The sequence below is a fragment of the Raphanus sativus genome, chromosome 2, assembly GCF_000801105.2.
Source record: "Raphanus sativus cultivar WK10039 chromosome 2, ASM80110v3, whole genome shotgun sequence".
NCBI classification, from domain to species: Eukaryota; Viridiplantae; Streptophyta; class Magnoliopsida; order Brassicales; family Brassicaceae; genus Raphanus; species Raphanus sativus.
In genome coordinates this window covers 24969724-24997454 of record NC_079512.1, presented here as the reverse complement: position 1 = coordinate 24997454, position 27731 = coordinate 24969724, and the positions used below count along the sequence as shown (strand labels likewise).

The 27731-nt window shown below is 32.8% G+C and overlaps 6 protein-coding genes, 1 non-coding gene and 1 pseudogene across 7 annotated transcripts; 4 read left to right on the top strand and 4 right to left on the bottom strand.

Annotated features, from left to right (window-relative positions):
• Positions 1-3075: 3075 nt before the first annotated feature.
• TRNAR-UCG (transfer RNA arginine (anticodon UCG)) lies at positions 3076-3149 on the top strand. Its single transcript has one exon. It is a non-coding gene; the product is annotated as a tRNA-Arg (tRNA).
• Positions 3150-3733: 584 nt separating this feature from the next.
• LOC108839824 (60S ribosomal protein L35-4) lies at positions 3734-4763 on the bottom strand. The gene is made up of 4 exons (XM_018612603.2): positions 4619-4763; positions 4403-4538; positions 4109-4265; positions 3734-3977 (listed from the first exon to the last, which is right to left on the bottom strand). The coding sequence occupies exons 1-4, from the start codon at positions 4620-4622 to the stop codon at positions 3903-3905; spliced, it is 372 nt and encodes a 123-aa protein (XP_018468105.2). The 5' UTR covers positions 4623-4763; the 3' UTR covers positions 3734-3902.
• A 535-nt stretch (positions 4764-5298) lies between these two features.
• Positions 5299-6785, top strand: LOC108840214 (protein SODIUM POTASSIUM ROOT DEFECTIVE 1-like). The gene is made up of 3 exons (XM_057003103.1): positions 5299-6088; positions 6168-6243; positions 6405-6785. The coding sequence occupies exons 1-3, from the start codon at positions 5357-5359 to the stop codon at positions 6536-6538; spliced, it is 942 nt and encodes a 313-aa protein (XP_056859083.1). The 5' UTR covers positions 5299-5356; the 3' UTR covers positions 6539-6785.
• A 334-nt stretch (positions 6786-7119) lies between these two features.
• Positions 7120-8449, top strand: LOC108841404 (uncharacterized). Its single transcript, XM_018614159.2, has one exon. It carries the CDS (start codon positions 7762-7764, stop codon positions 8311-8313), a length of 552 nt encoding a protein of 183 aa, XP_018469661.2. The 5' UTR covers positions 7120-7761; the 3' UTR covers positions 8314-8449.
• A 1005-nt stretch (positions 8450-9454) lies between these two features.
• Positions 9455-10641, bottom strand: LOC108839251 (protein IRX15-LIKE-like; annotated as a pseudogene).
• A 5626-nt stretch (positions 10642-16267) lies between these two features.
• Positions 16268-17344, bottom strand: LOC108825147 (probable histone H2A.4). Its single transcript, XM_018598483.2, has 2 exons — positions 17012-17344; positions 16268-16720 (listed from the first exon to the last, which is right to left on the bottom strand). Exons 1-2 carry the CDS (start codon positions 17225-17227, stop codon positions 16472-16474), a joined length of 465 nt encoding a protein of 154 aa, XP_018453985.2. The 5' UTR covers positions 17228-17344; the 3' UTR covers positions 16268-16471.
• A 3052-nt stretch (positions 17345-20396) lies between these two features.
• On the top strand, positions 20397-20879 carry LOC108840165 (uncharacterized). Its single transcript, XM_018612992.2, has one exon. It carries the CDS (start codon positions 20499-20501, stop codon positions 20721-20723), a length of 225 nt encoding a protein of 74 aa, XP_018468494.2. The 5' UTR covers positions 20397-20498; the 3' UTR covers positions 20724-20879.
• Positions 20880-23986: 3107 nt separating this feature from the next.
• Positions 23987-26534, bottom strand: LOC108837166 (short-chain dehydrogenase TIC 32 B, chloroplastic-like). The gene is made up of 8 exons (XM_056993098.1): positions 26247-26534; positions 25683-25914; positions 25302-25381; positions 25005-25158; positions 24848-24926; positions 24641-24725; positions 24508-24554; positions 23987-24360 (listed from the first exon to the last, which is right to left on the bottom strand). The coding sequence occupies exons 1-8, from the start codon at positions 26362-26364 to the stop codon at positions 24160-24162; spliced, it is 996 nt and encodes a 331-aa protein (XP_056849078.1). The 5' UTR covers positions 26365-26534; the 3' UTR covers positions 23987-24159.
• Between the last annotated feature and the right edge of the window lie 1197 nt (positions 26535-27731).

Here is a 27731-nt window from a genome sequence, read left to right as displayed (position 1 = left end):
AATGAATTTTGTGAGTCGACGCCCCAAATAAAATTTGGGAGAGGTCTGCCACATATAAATCGTTTGCCATAAGAAATAAAATGTTTGTTGATATTGATCAAAACATTTGTATTTCGTCAATGCTTAAATGCATTTTTTAAAAAAGGTTGACCATGCAAAACCAGTGAGAATTTTCAGACCAATATGACTGAAACTGACATATGTATTGTAGTTCTAAAGTCAATATGGTTGAGAATAATCATAGAAAATTATGGTTTTTATGGTAGAAAAATATCATGTAATGATATGTATATTTGCTAAAAGCAAAAATATGTTTTGGAAAAATTCAAATCATAGAGTTATAAATCAACTTGAAAGAACTATGAAAATAGTTGTATCTAAAATGCGATTTTCTGAGAATGAAATACATTTTAAAGAAAATTATAACAATTTTTCGAAATTGTTTTTATTATTCATTTAAATCTAAAAGAGTTGTAGATTAACTTTCTAAACTCTTAAAAGATGTTAAATGTAAATATGCATGGTTTTGAGATATCTCAAGAAATATGGGGGAAGCTTTGCTTACCATATAAAGTCATTGAAAAGATGTCAAATGAACTTAGTGATAGTTATCAAACTATGATTTAAAAAAAAAATAAAAAAAACTAGTGCCATACACTGAGTTTTGTATATAATGGTTAATTGTATCTTGAGAAAAAAAAAAGATGACAAAAATCATTAGACAATTGATCTCGACTAATCTTTATAGATTATGTTCAATGTGATGACAACCTAGGATCCTGTTATTAAAGGTGTGTCATGAGATCAAATTGTAATCATCAAGAGGAATGGGTTTAGCCTATGAACTAAGATGATGTTTGGCGGTAACTCTACTTATCAGATTGGAGATCCCAAGAAATAGGTTCAAGGAGACAACTAAGTCAAACTAAATCTGCCCAAAGCACTGTAAGACTTCGGTCTATACCCAGTTCCTAGGATGATTAAACAGTGCTACATGTAAGGAATAGAGGATAAGCATTTGCTTTTAATGATTTGTGCCAATTGTTTTGAGATATGAATGGAGTAGTACATGATACTCCTCTAAACAAAACTAATGGCAAATCACCTTGTGGGTGTGAAATGGGGCCGTTTCTAGGAGAATAAAATGGCTATATTCTCTAAAGTTCACTCATGATTACCAGGAATGTTCACGGCCAAAATGAACACAATAGAGAAATTGGTTTTGTGAGAGAATGAAACTGTGTTTTGGCTATTGTCTAGGTTTACACCAAAGCCCGGGAGGTTCAAGACATCATGGCCACCTCCTGGCCGAGTAAATCCGATAGCTATTAACAATGACTGGTTCAAGGCTGAAAAATTGCTACCAACTCATCATGCAGTGAATTTCTCGTTTGTACTCTCAAAAGTCCTTAGTTGAGTCTTGTTGAGTCTTGTTGAGTCTTGTCTAGGAAGTCAAGTCTGTCGAGTCGTCTAGTGTCTAGAAGCATTTCTATTCATGTGGGGGATTGTTGGAACTCGTTTTTGACGAAATGGTTTAAGACCATTTTCGGTATGTTTCGGGACGAAGACGTTCGTCGGAATAACCGAATGTTTGACACTATGAAGTAGTGTACTCGTATGTCAAAATCAGAGTTGGTTTTGAATGAGAAATGGAAGTCCAAAATGAGTTTGGCTAAATATTAAAAATTAGCAAATGTCATATACTGGATATTTGGGTTTGAATTTGTTAGTTGGATATTATGTCCATTACTTATTCATGACTATCTTTATGTTTGTATAAACATAAAATGCAAACCCAAATTAAAAGAAATATTATTTATGTTTGATTTGGTCAAATATATAATATATTCTTTATTGCTAAGTCATTAAAAATTGAGTCAAAAGGAATTAAATTTTCTTAATGACAATATTGATTTTTTGACTTTAAGACTCCATTACTCTCTTGTATGTTATGGATTCTCAAAAGCATAATGTGATGTTTTGTATTTTCTATATAAAGGCTTGTGAGCCATTGAGAAAATGATAGAGTGAGACACACTTGAAAACCAACAACAAATACAATTCATCCATGTTATAGTGATGTTTTATTTTATTTATTTTTGTGTCTGAGAGTACAACACAAAATTAGTTTCGCCAGGCTTCTGATAGAGTGACGCAAACTCAGAAGATTGTTTGCAGTTGTATCCTGGGACTCATTACGTTATCGAACCGTCGCACTACGGGACGTATTTTGAGTTAAGGAAAGAGATAATATCTCGCCTCTGCAGTTGTATCATCCTTTTCTTACTCTTTGGTATAGTATTATCATTTTTTATTTTTTACAATATTCAGTAATCCGTAGTTTATAAAATACGGTTCTATCAGGATATGCTTGTTCATATAAATCTGCTTGTCTTTATGGAATTTGTCTGCATTCACGAAACAAATTAGCACAAACCTAATAACTTATATCATTCATACCAAATGATACGATAAGATTATTTACCAAAACAAAAGCAACACAACAAGAAGAAAATTGTCAAAAGTCAAAGCTATATAAAAGGTTCGGCTAAATTCATGGTATCTTGTACTTTTTAACTGTTGTATTCAAGAAACAGTGTTGAAAGATCAATAATTCACATGACCACACCATTCTATAATTCTAGTCTCTATGCATTTGTCCCGGTGTGTTGTCCATTCTTTCACAAACTCTCATGTCTCTCAAATCCCCATAAACATATATTTCGGTGGAGGCCAAATAGTCTTGAAAGACTTTTGATACTTTTACCCCTCAATCCAGATACAATTCACCAATCTAACAAGAAACCAAGTTCACTCAATGATGATCCTACTTGTGTGCAACTATTGTTGTGGTTGGACGCGTTTTTATGTTTAAGCACTCTAAGAGGAATGAAGATGCAGCGAGAACAAGCTCATTTTTATGAACCTGTTTGAGGAAATCGATGAACCTGCAGATGAACTTGAACTTGAACCTGGAGTTGACATGGCCTTGAGCAGTCCACAAATTGTTGGACAGAGACTTTTGGTGTTTCATTGAGTTTTTATGTTATGATTGCAAAAACCTTCTAACAATTAGACCGCATAGCGCAGTGGATTAGCGCGTTTGACTTCGGATCAAAAGGTCGTGGGTTCGACTCCCACTGTGGTCGTTGTTATTGAAGTTTTTAGCAAGTTCATTTTGATTAATTTCTGAACCAAGATCTTGTATGTCCTGATGTTTAAGTCTTTGTAAATAACAAATTCTAAACATTCTACGCAATTTGAGTGCTAAATTGCATAATCACGATTTATAGAAAGAAATGGTACAAACTTGTTTAAGTCTTTGTAAATAACAAATTCTAAACATTCTACGCAATTTGAGTGCTAAATTGCATAATCACGATTTATAGAAAGAAATGGTACAAACTTGTTTTAAGTCTTTGTAAGTACTCCCTCTGTTTTTTTAAGATGTATGTTTTGGTGTTTTCACACATATTAAAAAAACACATTAACTATACATCATTTTTAGAAATTATCAAATTCCAATGCATTTTAACCAATAATTTTTCAATAAATTCAATCAATTTTATTGAAATTTGCAATTTTTTTATAGAAAACATAAAAAATACATCTTTGTGAAACAATTTATTTTTCTAAAATATCTATCTTAAAAAAACAAAAAAAACAGAGGGAGTAACAAATTCTAAACATTATCACGATGTGATCATAAATCGCATATTTTTTTTCAAATGTGTGGTTTGTATGTCTATGAGATAAATGATTCGAGTAAAGAGAGAATTGGCTGTTCGATAACAAACTTGAGTAAGAACCAAAAATAAAAAGGGAGAATACATAAGCGAATAATCAAAAAGAGTTGAATCATCATTTCTGGTAGCTAACTAAGCAAAGGAGAAACGAAACTACTAGACTTTGATAGCATACTTCCTCAGAGGGAAATACATCTCTTTCTTCTTCTCACGCTGTGTCTTCAAAGACGCCTGGCAACAAAAAATAATATACAAAATGTCAATGATCTTTTCTTGCAAAGTCATACTAAGAACAAAACAAGTGTGGCAATATTTGAGTGTTGTAGAATAGTTAAAATGAGGAAAAGAAAGAAAAAAAAGACCTGATGCTTGGTAAGACGTCTGCGGATAGCACGAGTCTTCTTGGGACGGAGATCGAGAGGCAAGAACTTCTTGCTCTTGTATGCTTCCCTTAGTGCAAGCTTCTGTTTCTGTGAGATCACTGTCAGCACCTGAGCAATGGACTTCCTCACGACCTTGCTGTCAAAGATCAATATGTAAATTTACAATCAATCAACTGATATGTCAACACACAATCTACACTAACATGTTGTGATAGGAATCGTATCGATGGATACAAAATGAACATGTTATGTTGTATTAAGGCGAATGCTTACATTTTGGAGAGCTTGTTAGGGGCGCCTCCGGTGACTTTAGCGACACGGAGGAGGGCGAGCTCGGCTTTGAATTCCTGAAGCTGGCTCTGAAGATCGGTTTTTGATCTCTCTCTAAGTTCGTGGACCTTGATTCTCGCTACACAAACACAAAATCTAATCAGAGTTACGTAATGGAAAAAGTTGAGGAATCTGAAGAGATCAGTTGTTCTTCCATACCCATCGTGAGCTTTTCTGGTGGTGTTGAACTGATGCGCCGCTGCTTCCTCCTTTCTAAGCTCGCAAAACCCTAATTTTGAGGAGCAAGGCAAATTTATTGTGGATCAGTGAGTTGAAAAACCCTTGGAACTCGAATGTAGTGGGCCGTAAATACCCAATACATATATTTAATATTTATGAGTCATGGGCTTTATTATTAGAGGACACACTTAATGGGGTGCTAGGCAAAAAGATAGTGGGAATAGTGAAAGCAAAGAGGAATAATAAATTGGTCAATAAAACTCTAAAAGCATCAGATTCTGATTTTTTTTTTATAGTTTGGTGTTCATGCGAGTTAGATTCGAAACTATCACTAAACCATGGCTGAAAATATGTTTTTTTCTGTTTATAATTATTTTACATTTTCTTCTAGATTTGTTGTTACTCTACTTTTATTTTTGTTATTTTCAAACAAAACCATCAAATTAATTTCACACGGTTTCTAAATCTACCTAACAATCTCATGCATTGGTTTTTGATTAAGAATCCGAATAAAACACACAACTTTTTCTAAAGTTAATTCCATCAAATGAAAAAGATACCTTTTAGCAGGAACCTAGAATAATATTCCACATTTATTTTTTATCTTTATGTCACTACAGAACCCTCTCTTCATTTTTATATTTATACAACAACCGTGGACATACTCTTAAAACTCTTTGACATCATAAGCAATAACACAAAAAGAAAGGATTGAAAATGTTATGTGCCTCTCAAGCATCAACAAGAAACATTTGCTCAACCATGGAACCTTCTTCTTCTTCTTCAGCCACGATCCGGCTAGGTAGTCGAGCCATCGACCGTCATAACCCAATCATACGTGACGGTAGGAGGTTCACTCCTCCACCTTCTCCCAATCATAACTCCTCCACCTCTTCTGCCTCCTCTTCTTCATATCATACTCCTATTAAGACTAGATTAGGTCTAGAGAGTAGCGAGCAAACACGCGTTGGGAAGAGGAAGAGCAAGAAAAGTCAATGTGAAGGCGGCAATTCACCGATTGGTAGTCTTAGCAGTGACACTCCTCAAGGCTCTTCAAGGTGCTTATTGAGCAATCCGGTTTTCTTCGACGGGTTTGTGGATTCTGATCCGATTCCATTACCTATTGAACCGGAGATAACCATGGGTGATGAGTTGGATAAAATTCATAAAGATAGGTTGGTTATAAACGCCTCTAAGTATCTCTCTTCTTCTTCTTTCTTGGAGAAGAAGCAACCTGATTTCTTCGATGGGTTCTTGGATTATGACCCTGTTATATCTCCGAGTAATCCTTTCTCCGAACCCACAAAAGCTTCTCCGACAGCATCTCAAAGCTCTCTTGAAGATCAAGATGTTTTGTCTCCTGATCTCAAATTCTCTCCTCCACAACCTCCACCACCTCCTCCTCCACCGTCGTTGCCGCCACCTGAGAAGAGTTCATCCTCCGATCAAGTAAATCATAGAACATTCAGTTCATTTTTATAATCAAGAAGTTGTGTCTGAAATAATACTTAGCAATCGTTCCTTAAAGGTGGTAGTTCTCAGAGTGTCACTTCACTGCAAAGGCTGTGCAGGGAAAGTCAAGAAACATCTTTCGAAATTGAAAGGTTATAAAACAATTAATATATTTATTCTCATGATATTTTTCGTTTGATTGAATTGATCTAGCGAGCACTTTTTAAGGTTTGTAAGAGAACTCTCTGCTCTGGTGTTTTCTTTTTCTTTTTTTCTGAACATTTGTCTTGGTGTTTTTGATCGTTGTGTGTAGGAGTGACCTCGTTTAACATAGACTTCGTTGCAAAGAAGGTAACTGTGACGGGAGACGTAACACCATTAACTGTGTTGTCGACTATTTCCAAAGTTAAAAACGCACAGTTCTGGCCTGAGATTATTAAGAAGTGAGTGATATCTTTCTAATATGTTTTCTCTTCTTTCTTTTCTTTTTTTCTTTTTTTTTTTGCAAAAGGATTATACTTTGTTCTCTTTATGTCTGGAAGACAACCTCTGTGAAAATGGTGCTCTCTTTTATGAGTTTGTGTTTGGTAATGGCATGGGAATTTCACAAATTTTATTTAGAGATTGCTATTAAGGAATTCAACAAAATTATGCTAAGTCCAATTCCTCAATATTCAATCAATCTTCTTTTTCAGTGGCCCAAACAAGATTATAATACATTGATTGGACACATCTATCTTATTAAAGTAAAGTACATTTTAATTTTGTTTGCCAACATGAATTGCAGAATTAAAAAAAAATAAAAATTTAGTTTGGACACAAATATAACATCTATTTTGGGCTTATGTTTTAAAAAAAACTGCTACTATAGAATTGAACAATATTATTTAATTTGTTATTAAGATCCATTTTGATAACTAGATTATTTATTGGATCATTGTAATTATTGGTTATTTACTATAGTTATTTATATTTATAGTTTATATATAATACGTAGATAAAAATATATTTCTCTTCAACAAATTTTTTTGTCCATTAATACAACACCTATGTCATTATTAATTTAAAAATTGTATTTTTCTATATTATGGTTACAATATCAAATAAACAATGCAAAATATATATACTAAGATATTAGTATTTTTCGTGTTACAAGTACGTTAAATACAATATTAATCATATGATAGCGAAGAACGTGTATCATATTTTATAAAATCCAATAATTTTCAATTTGGTATAAGTTGATAAGATTTTTCAATCTAGTGTTTATTGTTTGTGAGATAATGTTCAAAGAAAAAAATCTTGGGTGGAGTCAATATGGAGTGGATATTTAATTAAAATTAAATAAAATCATGTATATTTAGATATGTATTAGAATGGATGGCTTATTTTAATATTATGGATTGAGTGTATTATTACTAAACAAAACAAACCATATATATTTCTGAAAATATTAAAACAAATGAACTAAAAATATCCATGAATCTATGGAAGTTGAATTGAATTGAATAGCTTTAGATTATTTAGTCAGCATAGCATTTATGTAAAGTTGGAAAAAAAATATAAATAATCAATACCTATGTGTTATATAAGGGCCTCTCTGCACAAACTCTACCAATTAATTAATTATATCAACTGATATTGCAATCTGCAAAATAAAATTGCGACCTATGGAGAAATCAACTTTTCTTTTTGCGGTGATTTCGTTTGGTCTCCTCTTTGCTTGTGTCATTGAAGCTACTGAGAAGAATTTTCAGGATGAGACCAGCCAGTCACCATCACAACGTCTTGTTTTTAGAATGTTACCCAAAAATGTTCCTATTCCGCCATCAGGACCTAGTACTCCTCCACTTAAGGCAGTTATAGACGGCGTAACACCGTCTCCATGGTCACCATCACAACACCTTGTTTTTAAAATGTTACCAAAAGTTGTTCCTTTTCCGCCATGGGGACCTAGTACTCCTCCACATAAGGCAGCCATAGGCGGCATAATGCGGTCTCCATGGTCACCATCACAACGTCTTATTTTTAGAATGTTACCAAAAAATGTTCCTATTCCACCATCGGGACCTAGTACTCATCCACTTAAGACAGCTATAGGTGGCGTAACACCGTCTTCATGGTCACCATCACAACGCCTTGTTTTTAGAATGTTACCAAAAAATGTTCCAATTCCGCCATCAGGACCTAGTACTCCTCTATCGCGAACAAGAACCGTGTAATAATCATTTCATCATGTGAACTCTTTCTTCTAATACAAAATATACATATATATTCGGAATAATTCAGATTATGTATGCCAAAGTCCAAATAAAAAAACTATGTAAGCTTTAAGATTTGATATATGAGATCTGATGAATAATTGGAATAATTATTCGGAATAATTCAGATTATGTATGCCAAAGTCCAAAAAAAAACTATGTATGCTTTAAGATTTGATATATGAGATCTGATGAATAGTCGGATAAAATGGTATTGCAAATAGTTCTGATATTGTTTATATAATTCATCAAATTTGCATGTATTTTATAGTAGGATTATAGCTAATTTGCCAAAATTATTCCAAGTTGCAAACAAAAACAAACATGGACATTTTCGATGGGCGGAAGCCTCTTAAGATCAGATTGGTCTATCATTTGCGTCTTTCTTTGGATAATTCTGATATATCTGAATAATACATTGTTCATAACAATTTTTTCTTCTGATATAAGGCTGGATCATATATTTATAACGTACCATATCTTATTACAAACTGAACATTATCAGTTACATCGACAACGAAACTTGTCTTAACGTTACCCATCGTTTACAACTGATGAACAAAGGTAAGATGTTCTTCACACAGCAACACAGAGAGGGAGAGAGATTACAAATTATACACAGAGTAAGAGTAAGAAGAATGCGGAATGCTGATGAAAACTATACCTTCTTTGGTTATTTGGTAGCCTTTGATGGTGACTTGGTTTCCTTTCTCAGACTTCTTTGGGAAGATAACTGGGTTTATGTTATGTAAGACTCCTCCGGGTGCAATTGTTATGCTTTTGAATAGCTTTCCGAGCTTGTCGTGATCTCTTTCTTTTTTTCCCTATGTTTTCTAATATGTTGTTCTCTTCTTTCTTTCTTTCTTTTGCAAAAGGGTTATACATTGTTCTATTTATGTCTTAAAGAGATTAGTATTGAGGGAATTCAATAAAATACAGGTTACATTGATTGGACAAATGTTTACTATTTGTGAGATAGTGTTCAAAAAAAAATATTTGGTGTAGCCAAAATGGAATGGAGATTTAATTAAAAATAAATAAAATCATGTATATTTAAATATGTCTTGGAAAGAATGATTTATTTTAATATATATGGACTGAGTGTATTATTACTAAAAAAAATAAATCATACATATTTCTGAAAAATATTAAAACAAATGAACTAAAAACTCTATGAATTTATGAAAAGTTTTTTTTGGTAAAAGAATTTGTGGGAAGTTGAATTGACCTGAATACTCTTAGAATTTAGTCAGCGTTGCATTTATGGAAAGTTGGAAAAAAATCAATACCATCTATCTATCTATTTATATAAAATAGAGTTTACTCTCTCCTAGTGATGCCACATAGGAATCCAGGTCATAAACTCACTTCATGACGTCGCGACACCTGTCACACTTCCAAAACGCAGCACTTCGTCTCTGTTCTCTCTTTCTTCTCTTCATGTCGTCTTCCTCTTCTCACCGGAATCTTTAATCTTCGCCAAAACCGCTGACTTAAAAATCGGAGCCATCCTTCTCGGTGAATCTCTGGCGTACTCACGCGGTCCATCAATCAAAATCACATCCCACTCGATCTCGAACACAAAGTTGGGTAAGTTGTTGATACCCAAATTACATCGGAGAACAACAGATTCTGAACCATACCCAAATTACATCGGAGAACAACAGATTCTGAACAGGTCAAGTAAACAATGTCATAAGCCTCAACTCCAGGGTTGTTCTGTTCGAATTCGGAAACGGCATAAGAATTTCCGTCAACGGAGATTGTACGGCTTTGAGATTCACAGATCTTTGGAGGAGAGATTCATGGGAAAGTCCGAGTAGGTTGCAGGTGGGGCCTTTGGAGTTAATGACGGTGGAGATGTCGGAGAGTTCCGAGAAAGATGCCGAGGTGTTTGGTGGTGATAAGGAAGTGTAATGGAGAAGTGCGGCGAGGATCGGTGGTCGTTGATTTTCTGAGACACATGCCCCTCTCCTCTAAACGCACCGTTTCATTAATGTACAGATATTGGGCTTTGTTGTGTTATTGTAATGGGTTCTTCGATGTGTCATTCTTGGGCTGGACGTGAACTAATCCTAACACGCTTCATCGAAGCTACGAAGATCGTCTCGACGGCGAAGGTGGTGTCGTTTGCAATTCTTCTCTCGACGTGAAACGGCCTGCTTAATGGTCACTCTTTAATCCCATTGATTCACACCTCCACGATGTGTCTTCAAAGCGTTCTTTGGATCCGAGAGGCGGTGTGATTTTTAGTATAAATAGATGTAAGATCTCTCACCTTGAACTCATCTTTCTTTTTATCTCATTCTGCTTGATTTTGCTATGGCTAATTAGAGGTTTTTTTCTCCGATCTGAAGTCCGGCAAGTGTTCCTCCGTGTTTGATTAAGTAGACTGAATCCATTCTCGAAAGGTATTGTTTATTGATAATTTGATCTTCATGTGAACATGCGACTGATGATTTTTTTTTGAACAAAAGTTTTGCAAAAGAGTTTAAAGCTTTATTAGTTTTTCTCTTTTTTTTTCTTTGTATGACTGCAAAAGATTCTTCGTTTTGTGTATACCTTGCCACATGCACTTATGTAAGTTGTATAACTGATTGCTTTAACTACGATGTTATCTTCTACTTTTCTTCTCTTCGCTTTTGTCTCTGTTTCTATTTCTGTGAATCTAATTGATAAAAATGTTCCTCTTGGACATGTAGATTGGTTTTCTGAGTGGTGCCTGAAGCCTTGAAGATATACCTCTGGTATATTATTGACTTCTCTTTATGAAAAATTACTCATCTAAAAGAATGAGAGCAGGTAACTAAATTCTTTAGCTTTTGAATATTTTTAGTTGTTGAATCTTTTACTGGTTTCTGCTTTGGAGCTCTCAAGCTGTTTTGATGGTCGTTACATGTGTTTGGATCTTGAAGTTTTCAATTTTCAGACAATGATCATACCGACCTCACACACGATATTCTTGGAGCTGGAGTTGTGATAACAAAGCTCTCTCAAGGTGTGACCAGGGGAGCCCCTGAAACAAGCATTGGGATGGTAGAAGAAACTACAACGGCCACACCTGTCTTACTTCCTGAACCTGTCCCAAGTGGATTCACTACTGATCTGCTGTTTTTTTTCTCCTTTTAGTTTCCTTGCTCACTATGAAATTATTTGTTCAGTATGTTAATGAAATGAAATCACTACTTTGATGTCACCAAATGAAAAGAAAAAAAAACATAACATACAGAAATCTTTCTCCATAAAACTTTCTTTTTCTTGCAATGTTACAATTTTAATTTTAATACTAAAATTACACAAAAACAATCTTGCAGAATCTATAAATCAATAAACTAATACGAAGTAGAGAGCATCAATGATTGCTCAGTTTGCTGCAGAACCCACCTCAAGAAGGGTCCATGTCGGCACGTAGTGACGTAGATATGATGACACGCCTTCAATTGAACTTTTATCCTTGCTCCTCGAAGCTGAGCTTAAACTTGCATGATCAGAGGTATTTATTCGCCTACACAAGTTTAATTGTTTGCATAGGATATATAAAATTTATCATGACACTTATACATTGCTTTGTTTCTGCGTAGATTGGGAAACTTCAAGAAACAATCGGTCTTCGGATCGTCTCACTAACTCAAAATAAAATTTGAAAGAAAAATGAAAAGTGGGAATTTGATTGAAGTAAAATATCTTCCAAAAGTTGTGATACATGCTAACTTTCTTTATTTTTCTGGTTGGATTGTAATAAATTGTAGAAACTAGGTATATTATTTCTTCAAAAAAAATATTTTTATTATACAAAATTAACCATGTGAATATGATATAATAAAAACATATTTCAGTATATACTTCTTAATTTTAATTATCTTCATATTTCAGAATATTGTGTTCTTTAGTGTGTACAATATAAGTTAATATTGCTTTCAGATGGTTAATTATTTTCTGAAGAAGACAAAATAACAAAAAATATGTTTTTTAAAATAGATATATAAAGCATAAAATAAAAAATAAAGTAAAAAGAAAGGATATCATCTATAAAAATTTACTATATATTTTTTGAAATAATAATGTTTATATACACGTAGTGTGTTCTCTTTTTCGTAATTTTTTTTTGGAATTTGGCCTTTTAAATTATTCGGGCAAATGATTTTCTTTTTGTTCACGCTAGATTAAGCATGAAAAAACAATTATAAGTGTTTATATTCACATAGTTTTATCTTTTTGTATATTGTTGAAATTTAAGCTATTAAATTACTCGGTCAAGTATTTAACCAACATGGCCAGACTCAAATCCCTAAGAAGCTGCGATCTCTACAAACAGAAATATATGTGCAAGGAGCGTTACTACATTTGTTATAGAAAATAAATTCAAACAATGTTTATTATACATGTACTTTAGTTGATGAAATTATTTTTAAATAAGAATTCTGCCCGTAGGGCGGGCCGACCCTAGTATATTTATATAAAGTACAGTTGAATCACTCCAGAGGTTGCCACGTTGTCGTCCAGCCTGGAAAGTCGCGCATCCTCCAGTCGACACGTGTCCACTCGCCCTAAGCGCTGCGTTTATTTTATTTTTTCTGAAATCTGATGGGCCTTGCATCTTATTTTGTCTCAGCATATATCTTTATTAAGTCCATACCACTATAACCATACTATCATGTGATGAAACGCAGTGTTTCATATATTGTATCGATCTCCTCTCTCCGTCGACCGCCTGAGGCGATTATAGGGTTTCCATCGATTTCATTCGTCTCCTTCCTCATGACTCAGCGATCAATCTGCTTTGTCTCCTTCCTCATTCGTGTCCTTTAACCATATCTTGCTATATGCATCACGCCTCAGAGTTTCCAATCAGTGGGAATGGATGATTTGAGCAAGAAGCTTCGAGATATTTGGACTCATCTGAAGTACATTTATACGGAAACTATGCAAAGGTAAGCGAGAAACAGAGGGAGAGATATAGAGCGAAATGTACATGGAGCGGTGACGAAGAGGAAGATGTGAGGGTGGAGACGGATCTGAGAAGAGAAGTTTTGCCCCATGAGGATACGGAGGCTAGGAGAAGGAGGAGGAGCGCCGGAGTTCTCACCGGGACGCCGCTCACTCTCTCTCAGTCGTGGCATCTTTTTCCTTTTCCTCATCGTCGTCGGTGATCTGAATTTTATTATTTGGTTCGGTTTAACAGATCCAATTGATCTCAGGGATCGCAATTCACCGGTTCAGTGGAGAAGATGTGTTTATCACGTGTATAATTTGATAGATGTTTATTTTGTTTAGTCAACTCAGCTTCAACTAAGAGTTTCGCTGGACCTGAGTCAACTGTTATGAAACATTTTAATGGGCTTTATCTTATATAAAGATCCTAAATTGTAAAACAACTTACAAACATACGTTGAAATATAATTTTTCATTACTTGATGTGCAACTCTTTTTTTTTTGAACATTATGTTCAACTCTTCTTGCAGACTACTGAAACAGATGATCTAGAAAGGAGATTGGATTACGACGATTAGGACTAATCGTAGAAATATGACCTTATTTGTTGGTTGACCATATGCATTAAATAAAAACAGCTATCTTTTCTCAGAAACCATGATAATGTCTACTGGCATAGCAAATGAGGTAAAACTGGATACACTTTGTTTTTGTAACATCTTTAACACTGCAAGTAAATTTCATCACTGGTTCATAAGCCCCGTGGTTCGAGAGATGAACTTAAGAAATAATTAATTTATAAACAAGGATTAAGTTAAGATGATGACACATGACATTCTTTGATTAAATCCCCAATACTTATCATATCACATTATGTATATTTAAAATTTAGTCTAGCTTTAAAAGTTCCAAGAGGCTAAACCACTCTCTTAACTCTCTCTCTCGGTATTCAAAGAAAACTCCCTCTTTATATATATCTGCTAACATGTTTTTTTGTCAGCAACCTAAATAGATTTTATAAATTCTCTAAATCAAACCAATAGCTCCACATCCATATGGAAGACAAATGACAGTTACTCTCTAGCATTTTATGCGAGAATGTATATCTTTAAATTCTGCGTCTGTGGAATATGAATGAGCTCTGAACGTGCAAAACATAAATTAAGAGAACAGATAAACATTTGAGTTCAATGTACCAGCAAGTCTTTATGCTTCTTCTATCCAACAATATTGCTTCTAAACAAGAATCAAGTCCAATAACTGATTAGTGTTCCTTACATACTCATAATATGCATATTATAAACATATATATTTATAACCAATTACATCGTATACAGTGTATATATTTGTATGAGCAGAAATATCAAACATACAATGGTAATTATATGATTGCTCTATGAAAATGTACAAATTTTAAAACCAAATTTTCTATCATTTCAGTGCAACTAAAAACAAGTTCCATTCAAATTATAAACAATTCAGTAATTACATTTTTAAATCATTCATTATCTGCATTGAATTTTTTTTCTAAAATAGAAAATTAAAACAATCTGTATAATATGAATAATTTAATATAATGAAATGATTCTAAAATCAAATAAAAACAAGAAAATCATATAAAATAGTAATATTCATGCATTTAAATCGTAATATATATAAAATAATCCATAAATTTGAGTAGGAGAATACTCTAGGTTCATGTATGAAATACAGTTAATGTGTGTATAAATTCATCCAACTAAAAAAATTACAAGAAATGATGTAGTGCCACCCAAAAAAAATCATAATTAATTATCAAGATCGTATGGTTTATTTAGTCTTAAAAATAACATGCACAAAATTTAACTAATATATATATTTTGTAAATAATAAAAAACTTATATTAAATATTTTCTCAAACAATTTAAATAATTTTCAAAATTTCATCCCGCCCGTAGGACGGCCCGACACTAGTACGTTATATAAGTGACTCTTTATACAAACTCTCTCAATTAATTAATTATATTAACTGATATTGTAACCTGCAAAGAAAAAGAAAAATTGTGATTGATGGAGAAGTCAACTTTTCTTCTTGTGGTGATTTCGTTTGGTTTGTTTTTTATTTGTGTCACTGAAGCTACTGGAAAGAACTTTCAGGACGAGACCAGCCACTTACTCGGACCTAGAAAACTGTTTAGAGGACTGGCTGATCCACCACCACCACAAGGTCCACATAAGGCAGCTGTAGTCGGAGTAAAGCCATAATCACCATCACAACGCCTTAGTTTTAGAATGTTACCAAAATTTATTCCTATTCCGTCGTTGGGACCCTAGCAAAGGAGAAACTCCTCCATTGCTACCAAGAACCGTGTAATATATCATCATGTGAACTCTTCTTCTAATACAAAATTTACATATGTATTTAGAATAATTCAGATTATGTGTACAAAAGTTCAAAAATAAATAAAATTATGGATGCCTTAAAATTGGATATGTGAGATCTGATTAATAATCGTTAAAGTGGTACTGCAAATAGTCTGCTTATAATTTTATATGATCCATCAAATTTTCATGTAAATAAAAGTGATTATTGTTTATTTACTCTTTTTGTAACACCACTTAATTTCATTCAATTAACTTTGATACAATAAAAAAAAGAGGAGTTCTCCATCTTCTTTGAGAAAAAGCCTAAAATACAATAATTGATAAAAGTCATAAAACTAAATAAGATAGATCCTTCTCAGAAGGGTGACAGCGTTCGAAACAAATCTGGAATGATTATAAAAATGATTATAGTTTATTTGCTTAAAGTTTTCCAAGTTGCAAACAAAAACAATCATGGACATTATCAACGGGCTCTTAAGATCAGATTGGTCTTGAAATTTTAGATCGATATCATTTGCTCTTTGAATAGATTATCAAAATCTGATATATCTCAATAATACATTGTGTATATCAATTCTTTTTGCAATTCGTTTCTTCTGATATAAGGATGGATCGTATATATACAACGCACCATCTCTTATTACAAACTGAACATTGTATCAATTACATCGACTAACCAGACTTGTTTTAACGTTACACATTGTTTACAACTGATGAAAAAAGGCAAGAGGTGTTCTGTCTTCACACAACAACAGAGAGATGGAGAGAGATTACAAGTTATACAGAGAGTAAGAGAAAGAAGGAGACGGGATGCTGATGAGAACTATGCCTTCTTAGGGGATTTGGTAGCCTTTGATGGTGACTTGGTTCCCTTTGTAGTCGAAGCTGCTTTCTCAGACTTCTTTGGGAGGAGAACTGGGTTTATGTTAGGTAAAACTCCTCCGTGTGCAATTGTTACCCCTTTGAGCAGCTTTCCTAACTCGTCGTCGTTCCTCACAGCTAACAGAACATGGCGTGGTATGATACGATTCTTCTTGTTATCTCTTGCAGCGTTACCAGCAAGCTCAAGAACCTGGTTTGATGAGACAAGTAAATCAATACAAGTTATTCAGATACATGCAATGTAACACATTGATTCTTAGAACCGTGTTATATGATTGGTTTAGGTATTCACTATGTAAGATTTTTATTTTTTTCACTATGTAAGATTGTAAATGAAAGAAAGTCTACTGAAGACATCCTAAGTTAACTTGGTCAACGATGATCTATTACTACCAGATAACATAACCGAACAAAAGAACCATAGTGAAAGTTAAAGAAACCTCGACGATGTCGACGAGATAGATGGATAGGAAGTTGATACCTCAGCGGCAAGATACTCTAGCACTGCGGCGAGATACACCGGAGCTCCGGTTCCAACACGCTTCGAGTAGCGACCTTTCTTTAGATACCGACCGATCCTACCGACAGGAAACTGTAAACCGGCTTTAACAGAGCGGGAAACAGGTTTCTTCTTCGGACCGCCACCTCTTCGTCCACCCGCACCCGCTCCTTTCTTCACTTTGGCTCCAGAATCCATGCCTGCTTACTCCGAGACTATGTGTTTGTGATCTGATCTGCCAGAATCTGCAACAGTGGAGATAAGCTTTGGCGTTAGATTGTTTTTTCACTTTTTTCGAAGGAGAGGTTGGTTGGTTGGTTTTTTTCAGTTGATGAATGTTTGCCTTTGGATCAAAGATGAATCGACGGCTTTGGATTGCTGATTTGGCAAAAATGTTCATTTTTCTTGTTCATTTTATTCCTCACATCTGAAAATGATTAATGAACATGTTAGACGCGTAAAATATTATGAAACTTGCCACAATCATGTCATTCTATGATTTCTTTAAACAAAAGGGATGTACAAATTGGTTGTCACTCTTTATAACGACCGTACAAATCAAAACATTTTTATTATAAACAACTTTAATGATAATAAATTAGGATTATAAAGTTAATATATTTAACAATAAACTATTATGTCTAGAACATAGTAGGCCAATAACAAGGACGAGTTTTTTCCTGCGTCAAAATTACGAGTTCAAACTCTGCATATAATTATTGCAAGCCGGGTATGCTACGCAAAATCCATTCGTAGGTCACTGATGTGATCTGTTTAAGCATAAAATCTATTTAGATCTGGACGCTTTTATCCCAATCCAAAGTACTTACCAATACCCAAACCAAACCAAAAAAACAAATCCGGATCCAAATAGTTACACAAAAATATGAACAGAATTTATTAGTTTAGTATTTTGGGATTTGATTATAACCTGAATCAAATCAAAATTTGAACTAAGATCCAAAGTTATCCGAAATTAATTAAATATGTTAATATTTTTATATATTTTAGTGTGATTTAGATATTTTAGAGTATTCAAAATATTTTATAGTTTATTTTATTTGTTGTTTTGAATACTTTTTAATTAGTTTAGATAGTTTAACCAAATTTTAAATAGATTTGTAAATAATTTATATATATTGAATTTTTTTATCAATTTTTGAGGTTTAAAAGTTATATTTTTGACGATTTTAAATATTGATTACAATTCGATCTGAACCGAATTTAGAACATGTACCTGATAATTAGTAAAATCCGAATTAAATTTATAAATATAACACCGAAAATCTAAAATTCTGAATTAACTGAACCGAAATCAACCTCTGAACGCCTCGCCCTAGATCTATTTATGAGTCATTTAAAAAACAACAAACTATTATACAAACAGATAATACAGAGACCACAGGAAGAAACGTGAATTTAGTGGTATTTTTCTTTTACAACATTCACTTCATAATGGTAGGTAACAATTTATTTTCCAACATTTTCATATTAAAAATTATTCACTTTATATACATTAAATAATAGTGATTTCTTTTAAAAGAGAGAAAAGACTACAAGTCTATAAGGTTCGCACTTGATTTATATAAAAGACTAAATAATTCAATATATGAAACTATTGCAAGCAAATAGTTATATAGCATTAAATAAATGTTGAGAAAAAGTAGTGCATTTTGTAGACATTGATCTATAGACACTAAAAGTAAACTTCTATGTATCTTGGATGCTTTCTATAGAACACTAAACAACAATAGAAGTTCCTAGAGATCCAACGAATTTGTGAACATCAATGTCCATAACTATTATGTAATGTATCTTTACCCTCTATGTATGTGGGTCTCACATTTGTGTTCAATTTATTTAATTTTTATTTTGTATGTTATGTTTTCTGTAACTACTTAGAGATCTTACTATACCTAAATTGTTCTTTTTAGTCTTTAAAAAATATTTTCTTACGTTTTAATATATACTTACTAAATATTTATAGAAAGCAATATTTCAATTTTTAATCACCATGTGTATTTGTGAAATCACTATTTTGTGCTTCATTTAAATCAATCTTATCAACTAAAAGATTCAGACACACAAAATTACATACATGTTTGCATACGTGTATGTATTGCTCTGTGGGGCTTATAACAAGATTTACTTCCAATGAGACTGACATCTCCTCACATGGGGGAAGAAATGTTTGTCCTCTAGACAGGAGAAATGAAAGTTATTACAATGATAAAATAAATATGGGTTCTTAATTTAGCACAAAAGCTTATCGGGAGTTTTAATATCTGTCAGACCTACTATACATCCTCTTACCACTAAATTCAATGAACTTCTGTCTTACCACTAAATGCAATGAACTTTGATGATTATTAGACAATTTAACGATTGATTGTAGACTTGAAGTAATAACTCTTTTTGTCATTAAGAGATTGCAGAAATAAAACAATTCAGATAACGTTAATTATGTTTATTAAATTAGTATCTCCCTCACCATGTGGACTTGATCGTCTTTTATGGACACCATACATCACAACATATTTTACCTTCAAAAATTATACGGAGTATAAATTAGCAGGGTCAGTTTTAGAGCATCTTCAAGGGTTCACTCTATTTTTCACTCTAAAATAGAGTGACTCTATAATAGAGATGAAGTTTGCTCCAATGGTACTCTATTTTAAAGTAGAAAATAAAGTGATGAACAAAAAGAAAATAACTTGCTCTATATTTTATACTCTATTATAGAGTGAGAAATAGAATACCATTAGAGCATTTTTTACTCTAAACTTTATTTTAGATTGAAAAATGGAGTGGGGTTGAAAAGGCTTTTAGTTATAGAGTTGCCTAACTAATGATAGACTTTTAGGTAACTGATATAAATATATTTTTGACTTGTTGTAGATGTTAACAATTCATAAATTTGGATCTGGATCATCTGACCAATGACCATGCACGGAGCATAGAAGAGATGAAACCATCGGTGATAATTACTACTAAAAATACACCCAATGGTATTACTATGGAATGATTTAAATACATTTACAGAACTGGCTTTAAGAAGTTGATGAGAGGATTTGTATCTTTCTATATACTAAAAACGTGTTTATCAAAGAGAAATTATAATTTGAATCCCATCATTTTCATGTTGTATTTTATACTATTACTTATGAAATAATGAAATATACCAGAAGTACCAATACATGCTCGCAATCCGGATTACCTAACCCATTTGTTTTCACCCTCTCTATATAAACTCTCTCTATCTCTCTCTCCCGATCTCATCACTCAATAAACAAACTATCTTCTCTCTCTCTCTCTCTCTCTCTCTCTCTCTCTCTCTCTCTCTCTCTCTCTCTCTCTCTCTCTCTCTCTCTCTCTCTCTCTCTCTCTCTCTCTCTCTCTCTCTCTCTCTCTCTCTCTCTCTACATATTACTCTGCTTCTAATCCTTCTTGTCTGAATCTGGTACTAACAATGTCGGAGAAACCAAATCGTCACCAGAGAAGACTTTCTCAGAGCGTTTTGCCCATCTCCCTCGAGGATCTCTCCGATATATCTCTCACAGCTAATCCTCCATCATCCATCCCTTCTCAGCCGCCACGCCATCAGATTCCTCCGCCGTCTCCAGCTGCTCCTCCGACAAACCGTCGTAATAATGATGACAATGCTAGCAAGGAAGGGAATGCCTCTTCTAGTTGATTTCGTATTTTCATTTGCGTCTTATTACTGTTTAAGCCTTTTTATCGTTGCACAAGTCTTTTGTCCGTCTTCTTTTTTATCTTGCTTAATAATCAGATTTTGTCCTTTGTAAAATTACTTATATGATAATGAATCAATCGTAATTTCTTATTTCAATATGTTTAACTGATGTCGTGCTTCTGGTGATGTAGAATAAGGGGAGAGACTATAGTTTTGAATCAGGAAACTCTTAGGTTTTCTAAATCGTGGCAAAAATCAGTGAGGCAAAACTGTAAAGAATTAAGAATTTTTTTTATTCTTGTAAGTGCTATAAGAAACTACAATATTGAAAATTATCGTTAAAGAGTCTTTGTGATGGTTGAGGTTGACCGAGAGATTCGTGGGTCTTCTACATTGAAAGATGAGAAGGCTTCATGTTCAAAAAGATGGAAGGCTTTGAAGTACGAAAATATATTAAAATATATTAATAGACGCAAAATGATAATATTGAACTCAGTTATATAACGTGGAATTTTAAATTACTGAAAGAGAAAAATATTCGTAATGATTTCTCCCCTGACTCTAAAAGCAATTTTTTTTTTTTTGAAATTGACTTTAAAAGCAATTTTCGTATGTACATAAGGCATACCATCAGAATCAACATTTATTTTTCATTCATATGTACCGTATCTGTAATAGTGGATGCCATCAATTGTGACTATATCATTTCAACAATATAAATCAGTTTCGAGAGAAAAGAAAAACAATTTTCGAACGGATTAGTTACGTAAATTTAGTTAGATGTTTTTTTTTTGTAAACTTTTAATTTTATTCGATGTAATCCATTGAGCATGTGTAGATTATAGAAATTGTCTTTTCGAATATTTATAATTTTTCTTTTGAACGTCTATTAATATTACATAATTTGCTTACATTTACTATAAGGTTGGTACATGTTGGCCAAAGTCGCATCTTTACGGAACCTAATATCATCCATTTACTAGACAAACTTATGCGCAGTAAATATTTTTTCTACTTTTCGTTATATTTAGTTTTTTTTTTGCCAAAAAAATAGTTATAGACGTAATACTGTCAACATATATATAGTCTAATAATATGCTTTCATCGATATGTTATCAACTATATATTGTCAATAATATTTTCAGAAACAAATAACATGTGGCCAGTGGTTTTGGTCGCCATGGAGATTGATCATGTTGCTGACAAACAAAAGCGTTGAAGTTTCTGTATAATAAATCGAATAATCGCTATACCCATTAATAATTGATTCGTCTATGTATTTTTTTTTTGAAACACTGATTCGTCTATGTGTATTAATAAAAGATTGATGTTCTAGTTTCAGTTAATGCATTTTTCTTTAAAAGCAAAATATAAATTAAAATGTAAAACTATAAGTAGTTGAATTTTATTGAAAATCAGATAAAACATGAAACTAGTTAAAGTAAAACAATAAAATAATAGACAAAATAAATATATAATTTTTTAATATATTTAAAATATTAATTTTCTGGATACAAGAAGAGTATAAAAATTTACTACTATGAGTTAAGCAAACGAAAATACTGAAATTTATCAGATATAAAAAGTAAATCTATGATTAAAGTGGATCCACTATTATCGGGAGAAAACGCTAATGCATGGGAGAAGATTCCGTCGGTGTTTCCAACGTCAATTAAGCTAATAAAATTGTGAGAAAGTAACAAATTTATAAGGGCGAGAATAGTAAACATTAATAGTACTATCGCTATCGACCTGACGTTTGTCTGTTTCCAGTGAGTTTTTTGAGGGGGGTTTCAACTTTTATACTGAAAAGTGAAAAGTATGGTTAGTATTGACTGAATAATTGAAACATCTCTCTCTTGGTCATCAATAATTCTCACTTTAAATCTCAAATAAAGGTAAAAGACTAAAAGTACGAGAACAAAAGAAAAAGTGAAAAGACCAGTTACCAAAGCCTCGACATTCGACAACCTCATCACAAATTGAGTTACTTTGTTACATAGCATGCATTTAGATAGATATTACGATATGAGGATAATTTGACCCGCTTTCCATAAAAGAAAAATGAAAAAGAAAAGAAAAACCATGTCGATAAATACGACGTGTACGCACGTGTCTGCAAGGAATCACGTTAATGGGCCCGGCCCACCTAAAACCGTTACATGATGTCTTTGAAAGCAAATTAATATTTTACTAGATTTTGACCCGCGCTTTTAAAGCGCGGGTTTATTTTCCTTTATCTTTTTTTAAATTGACAAATATTTAATAAATGTTATATTTTCATATATTGTTTTTTATAAAAGACTTAAGCTTTTTATTTTTCTTTATCGTGTTTCATTTTAAATGAGTATAGGCCTGATCACAATATCTGGATCCGAAGAACCAACCCAAAACCGACCCAAAAATCAGGGTCCCGAACCCGATCAGACCCAAGGTAAATATCCGAATGAATTCTAAATTGCTATATCCGAAGAACCGATCCGAACCCGATCCGAACCGAGAACCAAATGAATACCCAAAGATATCCGAAATGTGAATATATATCTAAAAATATATGTTATAATTATATTTATAATTATTTTAATATTTTAAATTAATATCATAAGTTAACTATAGTAGTCATTTTTAGTACTTTTGAGTATTTTTGGATAAAATATGATAGTTTTGATAAAAGTTTACCCAAAAAATTGTATAGAATGGATATTTTTGGTTACTTTTGGTTACTTTTGAGTAATTTGGATACAAAAATTTGAACCGAATCGGATACTTTGGTTACTCTGAGTATAAATAACCGAACCCGTTTTAGATATTTTGGTTATTTGGTTATTTTTCAGGTTCTTATGCATGAGAACCGAACCCACCTGGACCCGGAAAGATCCGAATCGAACCCGTTCTGAAAAAATATAAATTGAATCTGATTTGTTAATCGGCCCAAATGGCTCAAAAGAGATGATGTAAGCAATGGGCTGGATTTAAAAAAATGACTCAATATAGATGTGTTATTAATATTACTTGATTGCCATTAATGAAATATGCAATGTTATTAAAGAAAGGGGTATTTTTAGTAAAAAAGCCAATAGGATCCTGCTTTAATAGTATAGATTTTATTAGAACGAAATAAAACGTTATAAACAAGAAGAAAAAAAAAACGAACATCCCCATCCGACATGGTAATCGGTAACCACAACGAGACAATTAACCAAATTACATCTAAGTTTCTTCTCTTTCTATTGATGATGATGATCATCCATGAAATAATCAAGTGATGAACAACCCTTCTTTTTGTCCATACTATGAAAAGATTTACACGGCTAACATAGTCACTCGATAAAATGCTTTGGAAACAAGGTACATCACATCACATCCAATCTCACTTATTCTACTCTCTTTTTTCATTCTGAACTCTTAAATGAGAACAAGAGATTTTATTAGCTCATTAACTGGTGTCCTCGAAACCCAGGTAGTTCTTTTTAGAAACAGAGTTGATGAGCTTAACACTAAAATCCCACAGCTTTTGTGCCAAAGTGTCATCTCTAGCAAGTTTGGTTGGAATGACTTCGTTGCAATCTGCAAAGTACTTTCCTGTTACTCCCTTCAGACTTGGATGCAGAGCAACATAACATGTTGTAGCTGCTCCCTGTCAACAAAAAAAAATGAGGTATCACAATCTCATCATATTCGTCTTTGTTTCCCACATGTTAAGGGTCTCAGACATGTTAAGTGGCATGATCATAAAATTAGATCTTTAATCTGGCTAAGTATCGGGTTTCTATTAGTTTATTACCTGAGGTATATTTTTCCACAAGTAGAAGCTGAAGAACTTCAAGAACCCTATGAGAACACGGGGTTAAAATAAATAATAATGAACAATACTAATAAGTAAATAACTGGAAGAAAAAACAGAAAAAAAAACTTACTCATTAAAAGAGCAGTGTGTTGGAAGAGATTGGTGAGGATGAGACCTGGGTGCACTGAGTTCACTGTTATGTTTACTCCCTCTTCCTACCAAAGAATACAGTGTTACCAAAAGAGTTTTAAGTTTTTTTTCCCTTCTAATGATCTCTACTAGTATCTAATAAATACAATAACACTTAGATGTATGTGATTTTGTGTGTGAAAGCGACCTGAACTTGACGCGATAGCTCACTCGCGTGCAATATATTGGCTAGTTTTGACTGTCCGTAAGATTTTTTATCCGAGTAACTGAAAACAAATTGATATGGTTAGCGGTTGCACATTTTGAAGACTACTCTAAGTTTTTGAAAGAACTATACTGTTTACCAGCTAATGTCATTGATGCTGTCGAATTGAATTCCTTCTTGGTAAGTATAGATATGAGCTATAGATGATATATTCAAAATTCTTCCTTCAACACCACTGGTTTTAGCTGTGGTCTTCATTGTGTCTAGGAGCAAGTTTGTCAACAGAAAGTGACCTACATATATAGTATTAGCTCAGCATGTAATGTTTTAGGTTTTAATCAGACCAGAAATGTTTAGGTACAAATTTTTATTTTCTGAAAACATACAACTAAAGCCATAATACATAGAAAAACTAATAAAATATACTTTAATTTACCAATGTGATTTGTTACAAACTGCAACTCAATTCCATCATCAGAGAGTTGGTATGGACAGAACATTACTCCTGCATTGTTTCTGCAAATAACATTTTCTGTAAACTTTATATCGATATAAAGTTTATACAGTTTCTTATACTTCCACACATACTTATGTTACAATTTACATTAATACTAACCGGCTTACATTATCCATAAGTAAATTTAAAAAAAAAATCAAATTCCTCGCTAGCAGTTATATCTGTCAATTAATCTAGGCACAACACTGCTAGGGTCTAAGGTTCACCTACCGTGTTTTCTGGGACTAAGTAACGGTAGTAACAAATATAGTTAAATGGCGGTCCAAACGCTTTTCCAAGGGTGAAAGAGAGAGAGAGTACATGAGGACATTGAGAGGAAGATGGAGGGCATGAAAGTTGTGGACAAAGGCTTTGATGGATTTGAACGAAGAGAGATCTAAGTAGAGGAGGGTGACACGTGCGTTTGCGTTTTGTCTGAGAATCTCGGTTTTGGCGTGTTCTGCAGCTCCCATGTTTCGGGCACCAATCACCACATGGGCACCTCTTTTCGCCATCACCCTCGCTGTCTCCATTCCTATCCCTCCTGTCCCTCCTATTACAATCATAATTACATGTCAAATCAAGAACAATTTGGTCTAAACAATCTTGCGTTTTGTATTAGGAATGAGTATAGCTATTCTACGACGGCGTTGATTTAGTTTTGCGTTTGCGACCAGCAACATTCCTCTATAGACTATAGTACTCACGTGTTATGGACGTCCGAAGCACAGAATCATCAGCAAAACTTGATTCAAACGAGTTCAGAAATAGCAAAAATTAATAAAAACACACACACAAAAATGTCTAGTAAAAATGTCAATTATGGTATCATGCTCCTACCAGTGAGTTAACCATAATAAACTTATGACACGTATGTATATGTACCAGTGATAGTTGCAGTGAGATGAGTTGCACCAATCCCTTGAGTAACCTCTTCAGCAGTTGAAGCTGATCCAAACCCACTTGGTCCTCTTCTCCCTGTGATTAGCGAATATATTCCCATTTCTACTTGATTGGCCTCTTTATTTAATGATATCCACCGATCTGTCTCTCAACAACCAATATGAGAGAGAGAGAGATATAGACGAAGAAGGAAGAGGGGTGTTGGAGAATAATATGGTACTATCTATAAGAGAGTCATATTTATAAGTGGCAAAGAGTTAAATAACGCCTTTTCTTGGTGCCTTCTAGTTTCATCGACATTATGTGAATGGATATATATAGCAAATTCGCAATATCTCACTCCTGTATATCCACCCAAATATTATTTTTAAATAGATTTTTTTGGCAATCAAGAATGCATGCACACTCTAGTTCAAATTAAAAAAGCTGTTTGTATATCTCTTTCTAGAGAGAAAACAATACCATGGTTAATTTTTATTTTTTTATAAGCCCTATTGGCCGATCCGATCAACTCCGGGAGGAACACATTTAGTACTGCAGAATGGATTGGCCATCATATTATTTGATCCGATTTTGGAATACCTTCCTATTAATATCAGAAGATAAACCGATCATATGTTACGATCTACCATGTAAACTATTTGGGCCAAAACCCAAACCAAACCGGCTAAATGATGATAATTTAGTCAAAATCAAAATGGACTACTTCTTAATAAGTTGTGGTTAAGGTCTAACTCTTAGTCATCCCCTAGACATTATTTGTGAAGTGATTTGCCACATGTTTTCTTTACAATCGTTTTCACAAAAAAATTATGACGTGGCTATTAAGATTGATGACATGTCATATGGTTAAATATGACATGGACAATTACATTTAATGCTGATATATATTTTTGGAAATCTTTTTAAAATATGACAATAACTCATATATTACATTTAATATTGATTTATATTTTTGGTAAACTTTGTAAAATATGGTAATAACTCATAAATCATCACTAAAATAAATATATTCAAATATGACATTTTGAATTTCGAAATATTTTATAATTTTACTTTTATAATTATAAAATTTTTATTATCTAAAATTTTCTAAATTTTCTGAATTTAAAAAAAATAGTAATATCATTAGTTTTTTTATATATCTACAAATTATATAAATATTATTTAGTTTTAATTTTTGATAACTATACAATTTTATATGATTTTTAGTAATTTTGTACAATTTGATTTAATACATTTAACCAAATGAAATAAATATAATTTTTATCTAAGATTTTAACTTTATATATATATATATATATATATATATATATATATATATTCTTAAATACTCCCTCTGTTTTTTAAAGATCCATGTTGTAGAAAAAAAAATTGTTTTAAAAAGATACATTTTTTACTTTTTCAATGTATTATTTAATGAAAATCTGTTAACTTCAAGAAAATTAATTGTGTTTATTGGATTTT

What these genes read in the sequence shown, in the direction of transcription:
- LOC108839824 (XM_018612603.2), bottom strand. An exon ending in CCTAACAAGCTCTCCAAAAT is followed by an intron (nt 4,266 to 4,402) that starts GTAAGCATTCGC and finishes GATCTTTGACAG; the next exon opens with CAAGGTCGTGAGGAAGTCCA. An exon ending in GACGTCTTACCAAGCATCAG is followed by an intron (nt 3,978 to 4,108) that starts GTCTTTTTTTTC and finishes TTTTGTTGCCAG; the next exon opens with GCGTCTTTGAAGACACAGCG.
- LOC108840214 (XM_057003103.1), top strand. Translation starts at nt 5,357, where the DNA reads ATGTTATGTGCCTCTCAAGCATCAACAAGAAACATTTGCTCAACCATG. An exon ending in AGAGTTCATCCTCCGATCAA is followed by an intron (nt 6,089 to 6,167) that starts GTAAATCATAGA and finishes CGTTCCTTAAAG; the next exon opens with GTGGTAGTTCTCAGAGTGTC. An exon ending in ACATCTTTCGAAATTGAAAG is followed by an intron (nt 6,244 to 6,404) that starts GTTATAAAACAA and finishes CGTTGTGTGTAG; the next exon opens with GAGTGACCTCGTTTAACATA.
- LOC108841404 (XM_018614159.2), top strand. Translation starts at nt 7,762, where the DNA reads ATGGAGAAATCAACTTTTCTTTTTGCGGTGATTTCGTTTGGTCTCCTC.
- LOC108825147 (XM_018598483.2), bottom strand. Translation starts at nt 17,227, where the DNA reads ATGGATTCTGGAGCCAAAGTGAAGAAAGGAGCGGGTGCGGGTGGACGA. An exon ending in TAGAGTATCTTGCCGCTGAG is followed by an intron (nt 16,721 to 17,011) that starts GTATCAACTTCC and finishes TCATCAAACCAG; the next exon opens with GTTCTTGAGCTTGCTGGTAA.
- LOC108840165 (XM_018612992.2), top strand. Translation starts at nt 20,499, where the DNA reads ATGTCGGAGAAACCAAATCGTCACCAGAGAAGACTTTCTCAGAGCGTT.
- LOC108837166 (XM_056993098.1), bottom strand. Translation starts at nt 26,364, where the DNA reads ATGGGAATATATTCGCTAATCACAGGGAGAAGAGGACCAAGTGGGTTT. An exon ending in CTTCCTCTCAATGTCCTCAT is followed by an intron (nt 25,382 to 25,682) that starts GTACTCTCTCTC and finishes TGTTATTTGCAG; the next exon opens with AAACAATGCAGGAGTAATGT. An exon ending in AGCATCAATGACATTAGCTG is followed by an intron (nt 24,927 to 25,004) that starts GTAAACAGTATA and finishes ATTTGTTTTCAG; the next exon opens with TTACTCGGATAAAAAATCTT.